Here is a 19,838-nt window from a genome sequence, read left to right on the forward strand (position 1 = left end):
TACCGGTATGAACGCGAATACCGGTATTGCGTTGTGCCATGATATGGATTTTGCCATATCATGGATATCACGATATTTACATTTATTCATTTAGCAGACGCTCTTATCCAGAGCGACTTACAGTAAGTACAGGGACATTCTCCCCGAGGCAAGTAGGGTGAAGTGCCTTGCCCAAGGACACAACGTCATTTGACACAGCCGGGAATCGAACCAACAACCTTCAGATTACTAGCCCGATTCCCTAACCACTCAGCCACCTGACACCTGATATATTAATAAATGTATTAAATATTAAGTGTTTCTATTTGGTATAAAATATAAGTGATACTGCCTAGTGGGCTAGTTCAAATTTGTATCTTTTACAAAAAAAAACATGCAGCATGCACTGCACCCATTGTCCCAGCCAATGAAAATCAACAAACAAGCTAGCGCAACTCCGAGGAAGCAAACATTCATATGAGTAAACTGCTTTTGTTGGCAAGTGTAAGCAAGCGTTAATGATGTCTGAAAATAAAGCCAGTGGGGTTTATTTGCCGGACGAATTGGTAAAAAAGGGGGCCTCTTCTGTCGTTTGGAAATGGTTTGGTTTCAAGTTATCCAACATCGACCAAACACTACTCTGTAAGTTGTGTCATTGAATTGTGCTAGCCAAAGGTGGAAACACTAGCAATCTTTTTCACCACCTGAAAGCCGTGCATGTGTGCAAAAATGAATCTACCAGAATGCGTTTGACAAATCCAATGCCAAGTTGGTTAGAATTGTGAAATGTTTATTGTAAACAAACAGAATTGAGTATTCAGCCATGTAATAATTGTTTATAGGTAGAGCTAACTCACTACAAATATTTAACAGTTTTCTTGCGATCCGATAAACGTAGGCTACTGTTGAATGCGTAGGCTACTGAGAAGTCGCTCTTCCGTGGCAATTAAACACTGCAAAATTTGGAAAACTCATTTGACACACCGGAGTTACCCAATGCAAATCCGTCCGAGTGCGGTAGATTAGCCGCTGCAGTGCGGATTGCATTGTCATGACATTTTAAGAATAACTAATATATTGTGATATATAACGATACCGTCAGTGCTTACGAATTATACCGTGATAAACATTTTAGGCCATATCGCCCAGCCCTAGTCAACCAAGACAGCCCTACAACATCCAGAGCCTTAAGGAACTCCGGGCGGACCTCATCCACCCCAGGGGCCTTGCCACCGCAGAGCTTTTCAACCACCTCGGCGACCTCAGCCCCAGAGATAGAAGGGCCCCCCCCAATGTCCCCAGACTCTGCCTCCACGTCGGAAAGCGTGTTGGTGGGATTAAGGAGGTCTTCAAAGTATTCCTTCCATAGATCCAGGACGTCCCCCATCGAGGTCAGCAGCGCACCATTCCCACCATATACAGTGTTGACAGTGCACTGCTTCCCCCTCCTGAGTCGCCGGATGGTGGTCCAGAACCTTTTCGAAGCCGTTCGGAAGTCATTCTCCATGGCCTCGCCGAACTCCTCCCATGCCCGGGTTTTTGCCTCCGCGACCGCCAAAGCCGCATTCCGCTTGGCCTGCCGGTACACATCAGCTGCCTCTGGAGTCCTACCAGCCAATAAAGTCCAATAGGCCTCCTTCTTCAGCTTGACGGCTTCTCTCACCTCCGGCGTCCACCACCGTCCGAGGGTTACCGCCGCGACATGCACCGACCGCCTTGCGTCCGCAAGCTCCGGTCAGCCGCCTCAACAATGGAGGCCCGGAACATGGCCCATTCGGACTCAATGTCCCCGGCCTCCCCCGAGACATGATCGAAGCTCTCCCGGAGGTGAGAGTTGAAGCTCCTTCTGACAGGAGATTCTGCCAGCCGTTCCCGGAAGACCCTCACATTACGTTTGGGCCTGCCAGGCCTGACCGGCGTCTTCCCCCACCATCGTAGCCAACTCACCACCAGGTGATGATCAGTTTACAGCTCCGCCCCTCTCCTCACCCGAGTGTCCAAGACATTCGGCCTCAGATCCGACGACACGACTACAAAGTCTATCATCGAATTGAGACCTCGGGTGTCCTGGTGCCAAGTGCACATATGGACACCCTTATGCTTGAACATGGTGTTCGTTATGGACAAGCCGCGTCTAGCACAGAAGTCCAACAACAAAACACCGCTCGGGTTCAGATCGGGGGGGCCGTTCCTCCCAATCACGCCCCTCCAGGTCTCACTGTCATTGCCCACATGAGCATTGAAGTCCCCCAGGAGGACGAGGGCATGGCGTGCTGGAAAGCGCTCCGGGAGGAGCGCTTTTCAGCACCCCTCCCAGAGACTCCAAAAAGGGTGGGTACTCTGCGCTGCCGTTTGTTGCGTAAGCACAAACAACAGTGAGGACCCGTCCCCCCACCCGAAGGTGGAGGGAGGCTACCCTCTCGTCCACCGGGGTGAACCCCAGCGTACAGGCGCCTAACCGAGGGGAAACAAGTATTCCCACCCCAGCTCGACGCCTCTCACCGAGGGCAACTCCAGAGTGTCCAGCCCCTCTCAAGGAGACTGGTTCCGGAGCCGATGCTGTGCGTTGAGGCGAGGCCGAATATATCTAGCCGGAACTTCTCTACCTCGCGCACCAGCGCCGGCTCCTTTCCCGCCAGCGAGGTGACGTTCCACGTCCCTAAAGCTAGCTTCTGCAGCCGAGGATCGGACCGCCAAGGCCCCCGCCTTTGGCCGCCGCCCGTCTCACACTGCACCCGACCCCCATGACCCCTCCTGCAGATGGTGAGCCCACTGGAAGGGGGTCCCACGTTGTCTCTTCGGGCTGTGCCCGGCCAGGCCCCTTGGGAAAAGGCCCGGCCACCAGGCGCTCGCCATAGAGCCCCACCCCCGGGCCTGGCTCCAGGGGGGGGCCCCGGTGACCCGCTTCCGGGCAGGGGCAACTGAGAACCATTGTTTGTTTTCTTCATGGTAGGTTTTTGAGCCACGCTTTGTCTGGTACTTCGTCTGGAATCTGTTTGCCTTGGGTGACCTTACAAGGGGCATAAAGCCCCCGACAACATAGCTTCCAGGATCACTAGGACACGCAATTCCCTCCACCACGGTAAGGTGGTGACTCAGGGAGGAGTTAAATAAAACAATAATACAAAATGTGGGGGTTTAAAGTTATGGGTCGAACTTCACCTTTAGAAAATCACACTTTCCAATGCCCAATTACAGAAAATATATATTGTTTATGTTTGTTATTACTCTAGGAATCTATAAATAATGGTAACATTACTGAATAAAGGGTTCTAAATGTATGAGTAAGGCTACAAATAATAAATCTGTCATTTCAAGTTTGCAGTTAGAATGTTTCTGGTGTGTATGACTTGTACAATTTACGGAATCCATTGAAGAAACTGTAGACTTATTTCTAGATTGTTGAAAATTATTATAAAGTTGCCCTATTTGCCATAGGGAAATCCCATATGCGGGATGTTCTATTTAGATTAAGGACGTGACCATTTACTAATAACTACACACAGGAGGAAAATGTTCATAGAATTGTTTTTAGTTTATTGAGATATAACACGCAGTGTTTCATTACCTACAACAGAAAGGGTAGATAAACATTTTTTATTTTTTAGAGTCTCGATACGTGGTTGATGGCCACCCTGATCTGGGGCTGTGCCCCTGCCTGGCCACCCTGTTCAAAATGTTCTAGACACGCCCCTGAACCAGACATGTCTCCTTTCATTCCCACTCTCTACATCTTGAAGAGGAGAGAGAGATGGGTTGAGAAATCATAGAATAGTGGAGCGAAGAGACAAGTGGGATAGATGGGTGGAGCACAAAGTGAGTGATAGAGGCATGAGAGGTTGTAGATTGATGAGGGATTGATCAATCCGGTTCTTAGGCCTGTCTGTTTACTGCAAGCTCATTAATCAGTCCAGTGCATAGATGATCTATACTGACAGATGGGGGTGTACACTCCATCTCTCCCTTTCTCTCTCTCACTCTCTTATGCATTTCTCCAGTAATATACACAGCAGTACATGGATATACGGTATGAATTATTTGGGAGAGGAGAGGTTATTTGGACTAGATAAAAAGGCCAGGCTTTACATGTCACGGCCACAGCCGTGCCCCCCTGTTGTTTTTGGTTTTGCCCTGCCCTAGTGTTTCCCTGTCTCATTGTCTTCACCTGTGTCTCGTTGAATTCTCGTTAGTTTCATTGTGTCCACCTGTGTCTTGTTTGTTTCTGTGTATTTAGGTTCCCGTTTTGTGTCCATTCTTTGTCTTAGCCATTACCCTTTGTCGCTGCGTGTTACCCTGTCTGTGTCCCGGTTTTTTTGAGTAATAAACCCTTTGTTTGTCAATGCCTGCCGACTCCCCTGCATTTGGGTCCAACCCCACCTCATGTCGTGACAGAATGCTAAGACCCAAATTGGACCCAGCGGTGAGTTCCCCGAACCCTTTCATGGGGAACCGGCTTGCCTTTGGTGGACCCCGAAGCCTGCAGCGGAGGGCCCACCCTAGGTCCTGATTCCTACCTTGGCTCCAGCCCCAACCCGAACCCCGACTCCAGCCTCGGTCCTGCCCTGGGCCCCTGCCTCGATCCTGCCCTGTGCCCCTGCCTCATCCTGAGGTTGTGCCGCCCTGCGCCCGGACGAACAAGGTTGTGCCGCCCAGCACCCAGAGCACCGAGGCTGTTCCTGCCCGGGGAGTCTCGGCCGCCTGCCGCCGGTACCCAGCCCCGTTCCTGCCCTATGCCCCAGCCTCGGTCCTGCCCTGTGCCCCAGCCTCGGTCTTGCCCTGTGCCCCAGCCTCGGTCCTGCCCTGTGCCCCAGCCTCGGTCCTGCCCTGTGCCCCAGCCTCGGTCCTGCCCTGTGCCCCGGCCTCGTTCCTGCCCTGTGCCCCGGCCTCGTTCCTGCCCTGTGCCCCGGCCTCGTTCCTGCCCTGTGCCCCGGCCTCGTTCCTTCCCTGTGCCCCGGCCTCGTTCCTTCCCTGTGCCCCGGCCTCGTTCCTTCCCTGTGCCCCCTCCTCCTCCGCCCGAGGACTCCTGGCCGCCTCCTCCTCCGCCCGAGGACTCCTGGCCGCAGCCTCCTCCGCCCGAGGACTCCTGGCCGCAGCCTGCCACCGTGCCCGCGCTCCCATGCGCCCCCGCGCTCCCATGCGCCCCCGTGCCCGCGCTCCCATGCGCCCCCGCGCTCCCAGGCGCCCCCTCGGCCGCGCCCCCTCGTCCGCGCTCCCAGGCGCCCCCTCGTCCGCGCTCCCAGGCGCCCCCTCGTCCGCGCTCCCAGGCGCCCCCTCGTCCGCGCTCCCAGGCGCCCCCTCGTCCGCGCTCCCAGGCGCCCCCTCGTCCGCGCTCCCAGGCGCCCCCTCGTCCGCGCTCCCAGGCGCCCCCTCGTCCGCGCTCCCAGGCGCCCCCTGCCCCGACCCTCTGCCCTGCCTCCGGGCCGCCCCCTGGACCTGCCCCGACCCTCTGCCCTGCCTCCGGGCCGACCCCGGACCTGCCCCGACCCTCTGCCCTGCCTTGTCGGACGTCGGGTGATGTCCCTTGAGAGGGGGGTCCTGTCACGGCCACAGCCGTGCCCCCCTGTTGTTTTTGGTTTTGCCCTGCCCTAGTGTTTCCCTGTCCCATTGTCTTCACCTGTGTCTCGTTGAGTTCTCATTAGTTTCATTGTGTCCACCTGTGTCTTGTTTTCTGTGTATTTAGGCTCCCGTTTTGTGTCCATTCTTTGTCTTAGCATTACCCTTTGTCGCTGCGTGTTACCTTGTCTGTGTCCCGGTTTTTTGAGTAATAAACCCTTTGTTTGTCAATGCCTGCCGACTCCCCTGCATTTGGGTCCAACCCCACCTCACGTCGTGACATTACATAAATCATGATCCTTGTATGAATTGAGACATATTTTCCTCTGGCAACATTTTCCCCTTTAAATGAGAAATGCATGAATGCTGAACCCACCTATATCCTGGCATCCTTCATTTTTTTATGCCTCTTCTTACTTTCCAAAATTGAGTAGTGAATAATATTTAATAAAAAATCCTGACTCTATCATCTGCACCCTAAACATTGTGCACTGTTTTATGAAGTGATTTGAAACTGCTCTTTTTTCCTGGTCTGGTCCCCCCCCGACCCAGACGGTGGAGGAGATCGAAGGGGCTCTCGGCCGGGACTTCTACCCCAGCCTGTCTGAAGAGAGGTTTCACTGGGAGAAGGAGCTAACAAGCCTCAGGGAAGAGAACGAGAGCCTGACGGCAATGCTGTGTTCCAAAGAGGAAGACCTCAATCGCACAAAGGCCACCATGAATGCCATACGGGAGGAACGTGATCGCTTACGACGACGGGTGAGTGAACAGGGGGTTTGTCTGTTGGTGGTTTGGTGGAACAGAGGGATAGTGGTCTCTTGAAATGTACGGAAGTATAAAGAAAGTGAGGGATTTACCTTGTGATACTTCTAAAAGGGTTGCCTTCAACGTCTTTAAAAGTGTTATTAGCCTGTGAAATACAGGGGAATTTCTTCCTATCAGTGCCAAACCCTTGAATCTGTCCCAATATAAACCTGTTTATACCCAAACAGAGAATCACATCACATCGTGATAACATGACAATTTCTGCACAAACTGTCAGAAACCGTCTCAGGGAAGCTCATCTGCATGCTCGTCCTCCTCTTCGTCCTCATCGGGTAGTCCTCATCAGGTCGAGGGTTAGCTTGAGGGGTTAGCTAACCCCTAACCCTGTCCTTAACCCTAACAGTGCGTGTCCACTGCAGCGACGCGATGCAGTGGACAGGACTATGTATCGTACAGGACTGGCTGCGGTCAGTCCTGTACGATACATAGCTGTATTCGTACAGAGATGTTAATAAAAAACGATGCATGGCGCAAGGTTGCCGAAGTTGTTGGTGCTTGTACTTTCAAATTCAGTCTAGTCACATTACGTAACTTCGTTCTGTGGTAACTACAGTAGCTAGCTAGCCCGGCTGGAACTCCCTATCATATCGACAGATTAGCAGACTTTGAGTAATATAATTTTTAAAAAATTACACATGTCAACGTTTATGTCTATTAAACAGTTTTGTATTTTGTATACAAGTTGTATTTTGATCGATGTTGCGAGTACGTAAACCCAAGTCTGCACACTTGGCCATGACAACTACAACAGTGACTTTAGAGAACTACATTTTACATTAATCTGTTTGAAACGCCCCCGAGCGTGGTGAACTGTGGGAAAGCGAGCGATGGCAAGCGATTTGCGTCGCTGCAGTGGACACGCACTGTAACTGACTGGTTTTCGGACAACTTTTCGGACAACCCAATAGACAACTTCAGGACCCCCCCCCCCCCCCAGACAGCAGTCCGGGGGGGGGGGGTCCTGAAGTTGTCTATTGGGTGGAATGCTATCTGTTTAGGCCACTCCCGTTGTATTATCTGTTCTGCTTCCACCCTCCACCATCTCCATCTTCCCCATGTTGTTTGCATGTTACTATCCATCAGGGGGGATTATTACTCTATTTGCTCTCTGCTTTATATAATTGCTCGCTAATGCTAGAAGCAGGGAGTGTTTCCCCTAGATACATCCACTCTGCCAAAGTCAAACCTATTTTCATGTCAATGGTCATCAATAAATGCTTAGTCAATACATGTGTCTTGACTGAACTGCTTCAATTGGTGATTTGTCGGTAGTGGTGTAATGAACCATAGTAGATCCATGTTCCCACGTAATTCTATAAATCTTTAAAGTTGCAGTGAAAACATACATAAACAGATGCATGCTGTGTTTTACTCTCAAGCACTAAAGTGCTAAGAGCGTCTGATAAATGACTAAATGTAAATGTAAAGTTGAATGTAAAGCGGAAGTGGGCTCTTCTTTGTTCTGGTTAGCAATCCCGCCGTAGTTAGCGTTGCTAGTTTACGTTAGGGCTTGAAATATATATATATACACTAGTAAAACTGCACATTTTAGAGTGACCTTTTATTGTGGCCAGCCTAAGGCACACCTGTGCAATAATCATGCTGTCTAATCAGCATCTTGATATGCCACAACTGTGAGGTGGATGGATTTTCTTGGCAAAGAAGTGCTCACTAACACAGATTTAGTCAGATTTGTGAAAAATATTTGAGAGAAATAGGCTTTTTGTATTCATAGAAAAATTCTTAGATCTTTGAGTTCAGCTCATGAAAAAGGGGGCAAAAACAAAAGTGTTGCATGTATTATTTTGTTCAGTGTATATATAACTGCAAGCAGCGTTGCGGGTTCCTCCCCGAAATGGCAAAATATTATAAAATTGAACATTGTAAGGACAAGATTCAACCTACCGGAGGAACCCTAAATATATCTGCAGGCATCAATGTTGGCTAAATTGACATGATACAGACATGTATTCCATATATGTACACAACATTTCAAGACAATTGGAGCAATGGCTGATTTTAAGTCATTTTTTGAAATTCTTCCCAAATTGTCACTGTAGAGAAAAATCCATACTGCCAACATTATGGGTTCTTGAGACTTTTTTGTTCCCCGTGAGCAATAAAGCATGCATACCAATTTTCAGACATCTTGGCCTGATGGGTCAAAATGCCACCCTTTTGAAAGTGACAACTTTGAAGCGTGTTCTGTAAGGCCATCTGTGCTCTGGTCAGGCCCATCATGCCATTCTTTAAAAGCTTTTACTCAGGACTGGGAATGGCCGCTTCCTATCACCACCGAACAGAGACAACAGAACGGAGCAACAATTACTTTATGAAAGTGAGGAGACATATTACTACAGGAAGTGTGTGTAGGTTATGAACTTTTACTGCTTGCTCTGCCCACACACTTTCCCCATCCATGCTGTTTCCCTCTCTCCCAGCGCAGGTCACCCCAATGAAGAAATGCGGCTGCCGCATGAGGTTTAGAAGTAGCCCAAAATTCTACCACCCGTGATCAATACATTTTAACCGCAACACTGTTTTCAAAGCTATTCAATCTAGCAAGAAAACTGCAGATGTGGAAACTGCCTGAATTTATGTCATCCGGAATCTCAGTCAATACGCAAATGACAAGAGTCATGAGGAAGACTGTGCTAGGACAGTGCAAATAATCTGCTGCTTATGAGTGTAACTGGGGAGTATACAGCAGACTCAAAATACCCAAACATGTTAGGCTCTCTCGTGCCATTAAACTACACAACATGCACAATCAGGGTGACCAACAGGATTATCTTAACTTACAAACAATAACATTCCACACATTTAGCTGAACAAGCACAACAACTGAAATCCCCCACTCCGCTTTTCTAACCAAACTATTTTCCATAACGCTTTCATTTTTTTGGCATGCAGCACTGCATGCTGGGTACCAAAGGGCGCTGATGCTATAATATGATTATCTATCTGACAATGTATATGTAAAGATAACATCCAAGCTAGCAATCTTGTCAAATCTGACTGCAGTTGTGTACACCATATGTACTGTGTTATGGTTGTTTGAGTTAAAAAAACTTGCTAAATGAATTAAATGTATGTTAAATGTCAAATCCAACTATAAATGTATAAAAGAGATAGTTCCAATCAAATCAGAATTTGATTGGAACTATACTCTTAATGCATGACCTATGTTTAACTTATGATCTCCACCTCTCTGTCACCAACTGTCTCTGGAGTGGGAGGTGGGGGCTTTATATCCAACAAATTACACCCCTGAACTTTTAAAACAATCTATTGGCCTACTACAATTGTAAATATCCTATGGCTTCTTCTCCAATTGGCCTTGATACAATGCCATCTAATATTTTCTGCCCATTCTGCACAATTTTGGGGGACTTTCCACACCAGTACCTTTTGCCCAGTTCTTCTATTCTGCCCTACTACATGGGTTTTCCAACACCAGCTACAATCAACCCTGGGTTATATCAAGGGGTGCACATAACTGGTAAGCAAGTACGCATGCGCGACAAAAATCAGGAATGCGTAATGCCGTTTGTATTACTACGCGCCTTTGCATACTTGATCTTGATCTTCTCATCTAACATGACATGTTGCTTGTCAACTACTGTCAGAGATGTCCAAAAAGCAACAGACATTAAGCAGCTTCTTCAGCGTTTCGCCACCTAGAAACACCAATTGGAGCCAGAGCCGAAGAAAATACTTTTTTCGGAAAAGTGGCTCCAAGATGTGCAGTGGCTGAAGCTAACGATGAGCGCACTGAAATGTGGTGCAAGATTTGCCGCACAAATCCACATCTAGCAGACAAAACAGGTGCGTTTTATAAAGGCTCAAAGAATTTAAACCATCCTTTATTTGACAAACATGAAAAAAGCAAGGAGCACACGAATGTGGCGCAAGCCATTGCTAATAAACAGCCGAGAAGAAATGTCCATTTGCCCACTTGCCAGATGGCGGGACAAGCTGAGTGAAGAACAGCGGCAAGCTCTGTCTAATATGTTTCTCCTCGCCTTCCATAAAGATAAACACTGAAGGATTCAAAGTCTTTGTGTCTATTCCAATATGTAATGATGGTATTCAATGACACAAATCTGTGTTCTAGAAAGAGTGGTCTGGAGTCACAGAGGTCCCATAATATCAGCTTTAATGCAGCAGTTGGAAATCAACAAGTACAGAGCTCTGGGGTTGTCTACGTTTCCCTACCCGCAACAGAGTTTGGGCTGGTTCACGAAGTCCAACTGGCTATCTTTCCCTGCCCCAGCATATCATATACAATGCAATTGAAAACACAAGTATCAAAAAAGGGTTGAGCTTGTTCTCTCGTGCATCAGGGAGTTGTTCTTGCCTCCGCGTCCCACCTGTTCGGGTGCCATCTCCACCCAGTTTCAAGGTTGTTTCTGAAAATGAAGAGATAGAGACACAAAGAACAGCCTGCTTCCCACACTCAGTGTGAGACCCAATGTTTAAGCCTGAGCACACTTCTAAGTTCATACCTTTAATAAGCACAATGCATAACTTTAATAAGAACAATATATTCTTTAACACGCACGTCCCATGTCTTCCTATTCTGAACAAGGGCGTAGGTTTGCATAGGGTCCATAGGGACTAGTCGCGACCAAAGTTTGGGAAAGACACAATTGTCCCCAACAATATTTTGTTAATTTTCGAAATTCATTCGTATTATTATTATCTGTACTATGTTCGTAGCTCAGAAAAGTGAAAAATACATTTCAAAGTTAACCAATGGGCCCTCGAGCCAAGATGACGTTATTTAATTGGCTGAAGTGGCAGAGTCAGAAACACTTCGTGAATTGTGACTTGCAGAAAGAAAGCTGGCAGTAGTCTGACACGCTAAGTTACTAAATACGCCAGGAAATAATAAAGCCTCATATTAGTATTTTGTTTGGTCTCAGTATTGATATTTTTGACACTTTTGTGCTTTATAGATACGAAAATGTCAACCCAAAAAGAAGAGACCACCCAGAGAGTACATTTACATTTAGTCATTTAGCAGACGCTCTTATCCAGAGCGACTTACAGTAAGTACGGGGACATTCCCCCCGAGGCAAGTAGGGTGAAGTGCCTTGCCCAAGGACACAACGTCATTTTTTCACGGCCGGGAATCGAACTGGCAACCTTAAGATTACTAGCCCAATTCCCTAACCGCTCAGCCATCTGAGAGTAAGTAGCTATCAAAAAGGTTCTTGTTAGTTAGCTAGTAGGAAAACTAGCCACACAGTGCAAACCTGCTAGCCTTACATCGCCACGCATTCTACAATGGAAACGTGTTTTGAAAGTTGTTAGTGTAGTAGAGCATGTAACTTCTGCTTGTATTAAATCTATCCCTAGCGTCTGCAATCTTTCGACCAGTTTGTTAGCAGCAGCTGGCCTAGAAGCCAGAAGGATAAATATCATATATATGGCTATCCCTGTAATCTCGACCAATGTCAGCAGTCAACTAAGCATGGTTAGTGTCTGTATTAAATGTATGACTGTGAATTACTCTGCAGGAAAAACAGCACCCTGAAGCTACAGATGTAGAGCAGGTTGGTGATGAATCAGCATCCATCACCAACCTGCTCTATATCTGTAGCCCCCTGATTCAGGGGTTCAGGTGAGAAATTGAATTGTCCATTTTGGTAAAGATTGCATTAAATTGCAGTTTTTTAAGGGATGTTTAGTCAATGTTACCCATGAATGTTATCATTCACACTTATACTTGTAGCTAGTAAAAAGGTGATATAAATTTGGATGCCCAAATGTATGCATCATATAATTCATGAATACATTATTTCATGTATTCATGGGGGGGGGGGCAGCAGGCAGTGTCCCTACCAAAGCTGAGACCAAACCTACGCCCTTGATTCTGAAGATATTCCTTTACTGAAGCGGCTAGGAGTAAATGTCGGAGGTGCATATCATTCACGTGAAAGGAGCACACGGATCATGCAGAGCGTCGCTCACACCATAGCGGGGAGTTACGACCCAAGTTGCAGTCTGCTGAATTTTGGGGGCTGCTTTTTGATGGATCTGAGGACACTACTAAAACTGAGCAGGAAATCGTTTACATTGTGTCTGTGTCCAGCAACGGAGAGTTTACCTCAGACTTTATTGGACTGATTGAATTGGGTGCTGACCAAACTTGTGAGACTTTTCCAGGACACAGGCTTGGATGACTGGACAACAAAGTTGGTCGCTGTGTGCACAGACGGGGCTGCTGTCAACGTTGGTATCTACAACGGCATTGTGCCTTAACTACAGCGACTTGCTGCGGTTGGAGACTCCCTTGTGCACATTCTGTGCACTGCACACACACTGGAGAATTGCGCAAAATCAGCTGATCGAAACGTTCCTTACTGTGAGACATTTAATGGCCCTGTGGTCAAGCTGCTTCAGTTTTATTTACAGAAAGGTGGAGCAAAAAAAAAACTGCTGCACTGAAGAAGCTGTGTGAAGAAAATGGGATCTCCTTTGTGAAGTTTCATAATATCAGATGATCTGCTTGGAGGCATGAAACACTGCAAAAAATATCAAGACCATTGCCAGCCATTAAAATGCAACTGGCTACGAGTGATAACAGTGACTTGCAGCATATCTGCATAGAGCGTTTTCAGTGCTTTCTGTCAAACATGCTTGACATTTGCAACATTTTGAAGACTACATTCATTAGGTTTCAGAAGGAAAAGATGACCATTGGAGAATGTAAGGATGAACTCATGGTGGCCATTGGACAGTTCACACTTCTGCTTGATGGTGAAGGCCACAGGGCACACACTGTTTCTAATGCTAAAGCTGACAGAGACAAGACAAACTTGCAGCATTCTCAAAAAATATGAGGCTACCTTGCAACTTTGACAAAGACACCACTGTGACAGAATGGATGGGCTTAAAGCAGGGAGAAAAACGCCTGGGAGCCTCTTATGTGTATGACTTGGTCCAAATAGGAAATACAAGTAACCCAGATTCTTACTCCAACATCAACAAGGTGGTTAAGCTGTGTCTTACACTGCCTTAAAGCAGTGGAGCTTGTGAGAGGGGATTCTCACATCTCAACATAATAAAAACCAAGTACAGATCTCGTCTGTCACATGCTCGTCCCTCAGCCCTGATGCACATTCACCTGTCAACGCAGACCACAGAGACATTTGACCCAAAGCAAGCTGTTGACCTGCGGATGGAGACAGATAATCGGAGGCTTAACCAAGGACAGGGAGGTGCATCTGCAGAATCTTCATCATCTACCATGCAGGAAGCTGAAGCAGAGGACAGTGGGGGTGGCATTGAGGAGGACATTGGTGGCAACACTGAGGAGGACAGTGAGGAAGACTGCACTTATTAAGACCACGCTACATATGGGGTGAATATCAAACACCATCTCCTGGTACTCACTGAAAAGGTTATGTGCACCCCTGGTTATAGCCCTTCACCATTGCATGGTGCGGTTCATTCTTCATAGATCACACCCATCAAGTCAAAGTGAAGTCACTGGTCCAACTCCATGTACAAGCCCAAGTATCTGTGGAGGAATACAGCATCTGCTTCTCTTTTTCGCCACTCCTGAGAAACATTTCTGGGGTGCCACTGCTTTTGCCTGTAAATGCCTGCAATGCTGGGAAGAAAACTATATGACAACCATAATGTTTAATATAACTGGCCCCTCTAACAGTACAACTGGCCCCAGCTTGCCTCCCCATGGTCTAGAACCTCCCGTAGCTGCATTGCAATTCAAGACAAGAGCCTTTTCATAAGGCCCAGTGGCAGACTCATGCCGTCTGAGGCGGTAAAATGTTAGCACTCATGGAATGAATATCATGAATTAACAAGTTAACAACTTTATTTAGTGGCAGGAAACATGTTTAACATATTCCACTTTCTTTCTTAGAGACACAACATAAACCATAGCAGTCTACGCTGGGTTATTGATAACTGCTTATAAATAAACAAATGTAACTATCCTGCCAAATAATAAATTACAAAAACAGAATAAACAGTCTTTATACATTTTAGCTTTAGAATATAAAATCAGCAACATAAAAGGCCATAGTCAAAATATTGTTTCAATTATTATTATTTTTTGGTAGGAGATAAAGGACCATGGGCAATAAAGTGAACAACAAAAATAATTTAAAAATATAATAAAAGTATATAAAATTATTATCGGTCGATAATCGGCGACTGATCGATTGGAGCACCCTTAGCCTATATAATCAATGTTTTAGGATTTTGAGAACTTTTTACCATTGCATACAAAATCGGAAATGCAATAACACCAAGATCCGGGCTTTTGATAAAAGCCAAGGAGTGAGGGTGGGGGCTTGGTCAGCCCACCCTCTGTGAGGATTTGGAGCGCGCGCGCTGTGGATCAAGGGAGACAGTTCATTGGAAGCCCTAGCAATTAGCCAAGCATGTATATTTCAAATATTCACAATAAATCTACTTTTCGTCTGACATTCAACTATTTCTCAGATTTGTGTACTATAGTCAGGAGTCTTCATATGAACTTGTGATTGAATCAGAATATCAGTTTTTGACCGGCGGATGTGTAAAGCATTATTTTAGCGTTAGCGATAAATTTGTTTTCCTTTAATTTAATCATTTTTGGAGATATGAAGTTGCCTTGGCACATGATAACATTTTGTAGTTTCTTCCTCATGTGTGGAACAGATCAAGTCCCTCGGGCAATGTGGCCCTTATTTCTGAATCCTCCTTACGGAAGAATCCTAATAAGAAAGGGTAGAAACACTTAAGTGGCTCCGCAGCTTCGCTGCTTGGCCACCAATAATAATAATAATAATAGGTAGAAACACTTAAGTGGCTTCGCAGCTTCGCTGCTTGGCCACCAAATACAATAATAATAACAAATACAATAGGTGCCTTGCAGCTTCGCCGCTTGGCCACCAAATATAGCTGCAAGCAGCGATGCGGGTTCCTCCGCAAAATGGCAAAATATTATAAACATGTACACTGTAGAAGATCGAGAGTTGGACAACAAGAGAGCAAAAATACTTAATGTTTGGCCAACAACAATAGGCTGAATGGGGATTTGAACTCATGAGCATAAGTTTACAAGTCAGTCTCTCTATCCTCTCTGCTACACACCAAATGTTGAGATTGTATGAATAGAAAGGGCAAAGTATTAGCTTTGGTCAGCTTTGGGACAAAGGTTTTTTGTCACAAATTGCGCATGGTATTTCAGAGTGATGTCATCTTGTTTAACTAAACAAATAATCAAAATGATGACAGGCCAAAAGATTGTGGCTGGATTCGAACCTACAACCTTATACTCTGCAGGTCACCATCCCAGCCCATTGAGCTATTCTCAGTGTTGAATATTGTTATGTTCAGTTACTGTATAAAACAGTAAGCTGTTCTCCTGTGGTAAGCGTTGTTAGATTCAGTCAAAGTTGAAACTGCTCTAATTCAATCATATATTGACATACCAAGGTGAAATTGTTTATGGCACTTCAGAGTGATGTCATCTTGAACCCTATTAGGTTTGAAAAACCATCAGTCAAAATTATATTTGATTTATTGACACAAAGATATGTGGACATTTACATAAATATACCTCTTTCAGCCATTTTGTATTTGATTCAACTGTCTTAAGTAACGTTTTTAAATACATCAATGATACATATCTGTACAAAATGTCAAGTTAATTTGAACTTAAGAGGATTTGAACTTAAGAGGAGATCGATTTTGAAGGTTTTTGCAAAATTTTGCTGTACAGGAAAATCCATCATGGCTGACTTTATAGGTCCTTGAGGCTTTTTTGTTCCCCATGAGAAATAAGGCAAGTATACCAATTTTCAGGCATTTTGGAGTAATGTCTACGTGATTTCCCCAGCGCCCCATGACTCCAAAATGCCTGAAAATTGGTATACTTGGGCCACTAGCCGTCTGGAAGTAGTGAGTGACCTGTTGTATCATTGGGCCAAATTGTAGCTTTTTGAGCTATTGAGCCATTTAGCGGAGAAGAGGAAAAATAATAATAAGAATACTAACAAAAACAATTGGTTCCCTTCTACCGGAGGAACCCTAATAAACAACAAAAAATATTTATTGATACATATTTGAGTTATTTTGATAACAGAATTGAACTTCAAATGAAAAATTTAACTTTTTTAATACAATGCATGTGCAGTATTATTCAATCCCCAGCTTCAGTACTTTGTGGGACATCCTTTAGCTTTTATAACTTTCTTACACCTCTCAATCAGAATCTTGGCACATTCTTCACGTGCAAAAGCCTCTAGCTCAGTGATGTTTGATGGCTTCCATCCGCCAGACATACCGCTGGTCCATATGTGCAAACAGTTCCAGTTTGGTTTCATTAGTCCATTGAACTGTCTCCCAAAACGCTATAGTCTTGTCTTGTCCAAACGATCATGAGAACGGTGAGGAATCTGCCCAGAACTACACGGGAGGAACTTGTCAATGATCTCAAGGCAGATGGGACCATGGTCATCAAGAAAACAATTGGTGACACACTACGCCGTGAAGGACTGAAATCCTGCAGCGCCTGCAAGGTCCCCCTGCTCAAGAAAACACATGTACAACCCAGTCTGAAGTTTGGCAATGAACATCAGGGGCCAGTTGCATAAAACTTAGTTTAAGACTAGCCTTAGACTGTCTTAAATTGTCAGGTTAGACTCGTCTAACTAAGCCTGTCTGTTGCATAAATAGTAAGACTGACTTAATTTGAGGTAAAACAAGTTAGCCACCTCTCACCCTGGCTAAACCTTGCAGTAAGGTCTGAGTTGCAATGCCAACGATCTATTAGTAGGCTACATCATTATCTTAGCATCATTTATTACGAAAATGTGTTAATTGTAACTGCAGAAAATTTTGACTGGGTTCTGCTTTTCCGCTAAATGTCATTTTATTATACGAGTGAGTAGATGACAACATAACTCACTTTATTGACGCTAACGACAGCCATCTGCATTGGAGTTGTTGATAAATAGAATTGCGTTGGGGTTAAATGAAGATGCTTAAAAACGCATACACTATTTGTTAATAAAACAACTTTTTCAATATTGTATTTCTCCAACAGATATAGGTTTTCATCAGGTTTAAATGTATCAATCTTTCGCCGTTAAGTGTCGCTGTTTTGTCCGCCATGTTTTCTTTTTTCGAAGTGTCTTATTTTACCCATAACGCAAAGCGCAACAGGCTATCTAAGTCAGTCTTACGTTAGTCACTGATAGTGAAGTTTTATGCAACAAGTGTCTATGGCAAGTCAGACTTAAAGTAACATTTAAGTCCAAGACTAGGTCTATTTTTATGCAACTGGCCCCTGAATGATTCAGAGGATAACTGGGTGAAAGTGTTGTGGTCAGATGAGACCCAACTTGAGCTCTTTGGCATCAACTCAACTCCTTGTTTGGAGGAGGAGGAATGCTGCCTATGACCCCAAAAACACCACCCCCACCGTGAAACACGGAGGTGGAAACATAATGCTTTGGGGATATTTTTAATGAACATTAATGAGGATATTTTATTGTTATTTTATAAATGAAATGTATTGTTATTTCAGAACTTGTAGGCCTACTGCCGTTGTTAATAAGCTATCTCAGACTGATTGATTACTTCTCTCTGAACAATTGAACCAGCAATATTTAAAGAAGGTATCCAATAAGTGCCTATTTGGACATTAGCTATAAAAACAACAACATATAGCCCATTTCTTCTTCTTTTCAACATTCAATTGACCCAGCAATATTGGAACAAAATATGAAATAATTACAAAAAGATTACAAATTATTACAATTTTACATTTTAGGGAACTTAGCAGTTTAGGACTCTTAGATTTGACCACTCTGGACCTTCTACGTAGCTTAGGACTGATACACCGGCCAAACCCAGTGGCCTATGAAGCAGCGGGGCCCCGTACCACCGGTGTCCGCCAGCGTAGGGGATGAAGGCGGAGTGACAGGAAGCAAAAGCAGGGATGTCGAGCAGGGCTAATAGCTAAACTAAATGCTAACCCACGGAGAACGCCGCTTCCTTCCATCATTCTTTCCAACGTCCGCTCCCTGGAGAACAAACTGGACTACTTGAAGCTGGAATTAACAACAAAACGGGAGATGAGAGACTGCTGTGCCATAATTCTCACAGAAACATGGTTAAAACCATCCGTTCCAGAAGATGCAGTTAGCATAGAGGGGCTAACAACATTCCGGTCGGATAGGAGCAGCTCTTTCACTGGTAAATCCCGGGGTGGCGGTGTTTGCATTTACACCAATAACAACTGATGTAACAATGGGGAGATGGTCTCAAGTCACTGCTCTTCTGATGTACAGTTGCTGACTGTAAAATGCAGGCCTTTTTATTTACCCCGGGAATTCACGATTATCATTGTCACAGCAGTGTACATTCCCCCCAGCGCAAACACCAGAGAAGCCCTGAATGTTCTATACCGTTCCATCAGTGAACTGCAATCTACATATCCAGAGGGAGTTTTTATTGTAGCAGGAGACTTTAACCAGGCCAACATGAAAACTGTGTTTCCCCACTTCCATCAGTATGTGGATTTTGCAACCAGGGGCGAGAGCACGCTGGACCAGGCCTACAGTAACATCAAAAAGGCATTCAGAGCTGCACCTCGCCCCCACCTTGGCTCCTCAGACCATCTCTCTGTGATGCTGATTCCTGCATACAAGCCCCTGCTGATCAGGAAAAACCCCACAGTGAAGCAGGTGAGGGTTTGGCCTGCAGGCGCTATGGGAGCATTACAAGATTGCTTTGAGCGCACGGACTGGGATATGTTCAAAGCAGCTGCTACGGACGATCATCATACGAGGGTAGAGGAGTATGCTGAATCTGTGTACATTCAGAAGTGCATGGAGGATGTTAGTGTGACCAAGAACATCACCACACAGGCTAATGAGAAACCCTGGATGACCAGTGAGGTACATGTAACGCTCAAAGCACGAAATTACGCTTTTAAGTCTGGTGACAAGGTGGCACTTAGAACAGCTAAAGCCAACCTGAACCGTGCCATAAGAGTTGCAAAGCGTGCCCATGGTCAGAAAGTGCAGGGCTTCTTCCATGATGCCATGAACACCAGACAAATGTGGCAGGGTATCCAAGTCATTACAGACTATGAAGCTACTTCCCTCCCCTGTGACAACAACATCAACTTCCTCAATAAACTAAATAACCACTTCGGAAGGTTTGAGGCACTCAACACCACTCCTGCGATGAAATCTATCCCTCACCCCAATGAGCAGCCACTCAATTTGGACACAGCTGATGTCCGGAGAACCCTGAGAGGAGTGAACGTCCGAAAAGCAGCAGGCCCCGACGACATACCATGACGGTTGCTTAAAGAATGTGCCGATCAACTGGCTGGGGTTCTCAAGGACATCTTCAAAACCTCACTGATCCAGGCTGTGGTACCATCATGTTTTAAGACTGCTACAATTATACCAGTGCCAAAAAAAACAAATCTCCTCCCTCAA

General features: G+C 45.6%; 1 protein-coding gene across 3 annotated transcripts in view; it reads left to right on the plus strand.

Moving 5' to 3' along the window:
* Positions 1–19,838, plus strand: part of mcc (MCC regulator of WNT signaling pathway) — a 351,584-nt gene that overhangs the window by 190,195 nt on the left and 141,551 nt on the right. For all 3 annotated transcript variants that reach the window (XM_062478461.1, XM_062478464.1, XM_062478462.1), the window contains one exon: positions 6,085–6,291. In XM_062478461.1, the coding sequence (XP_062334445.1) occupies positions 6,085–6,291 (207 nt within the window). The remainder of the gene's footprint in view (positions 1–6,084; positions 6,292–19,838) is intronic.

The sequence above is a fragment of the Osmerus eperlanus genome, chromosome 14, assembly GCF_963692335.1.
Source record: "Osmerus eperlanus chromosome 14, fOsmEpe2.1, whole genome shotgun sequence".
Lineage (NCBI taxonomy): Eukaryota > Metazoa > Chordata > Actinopteri > Osmeriformes > Osmeridae > Osmerus > Osmerus eperlanus.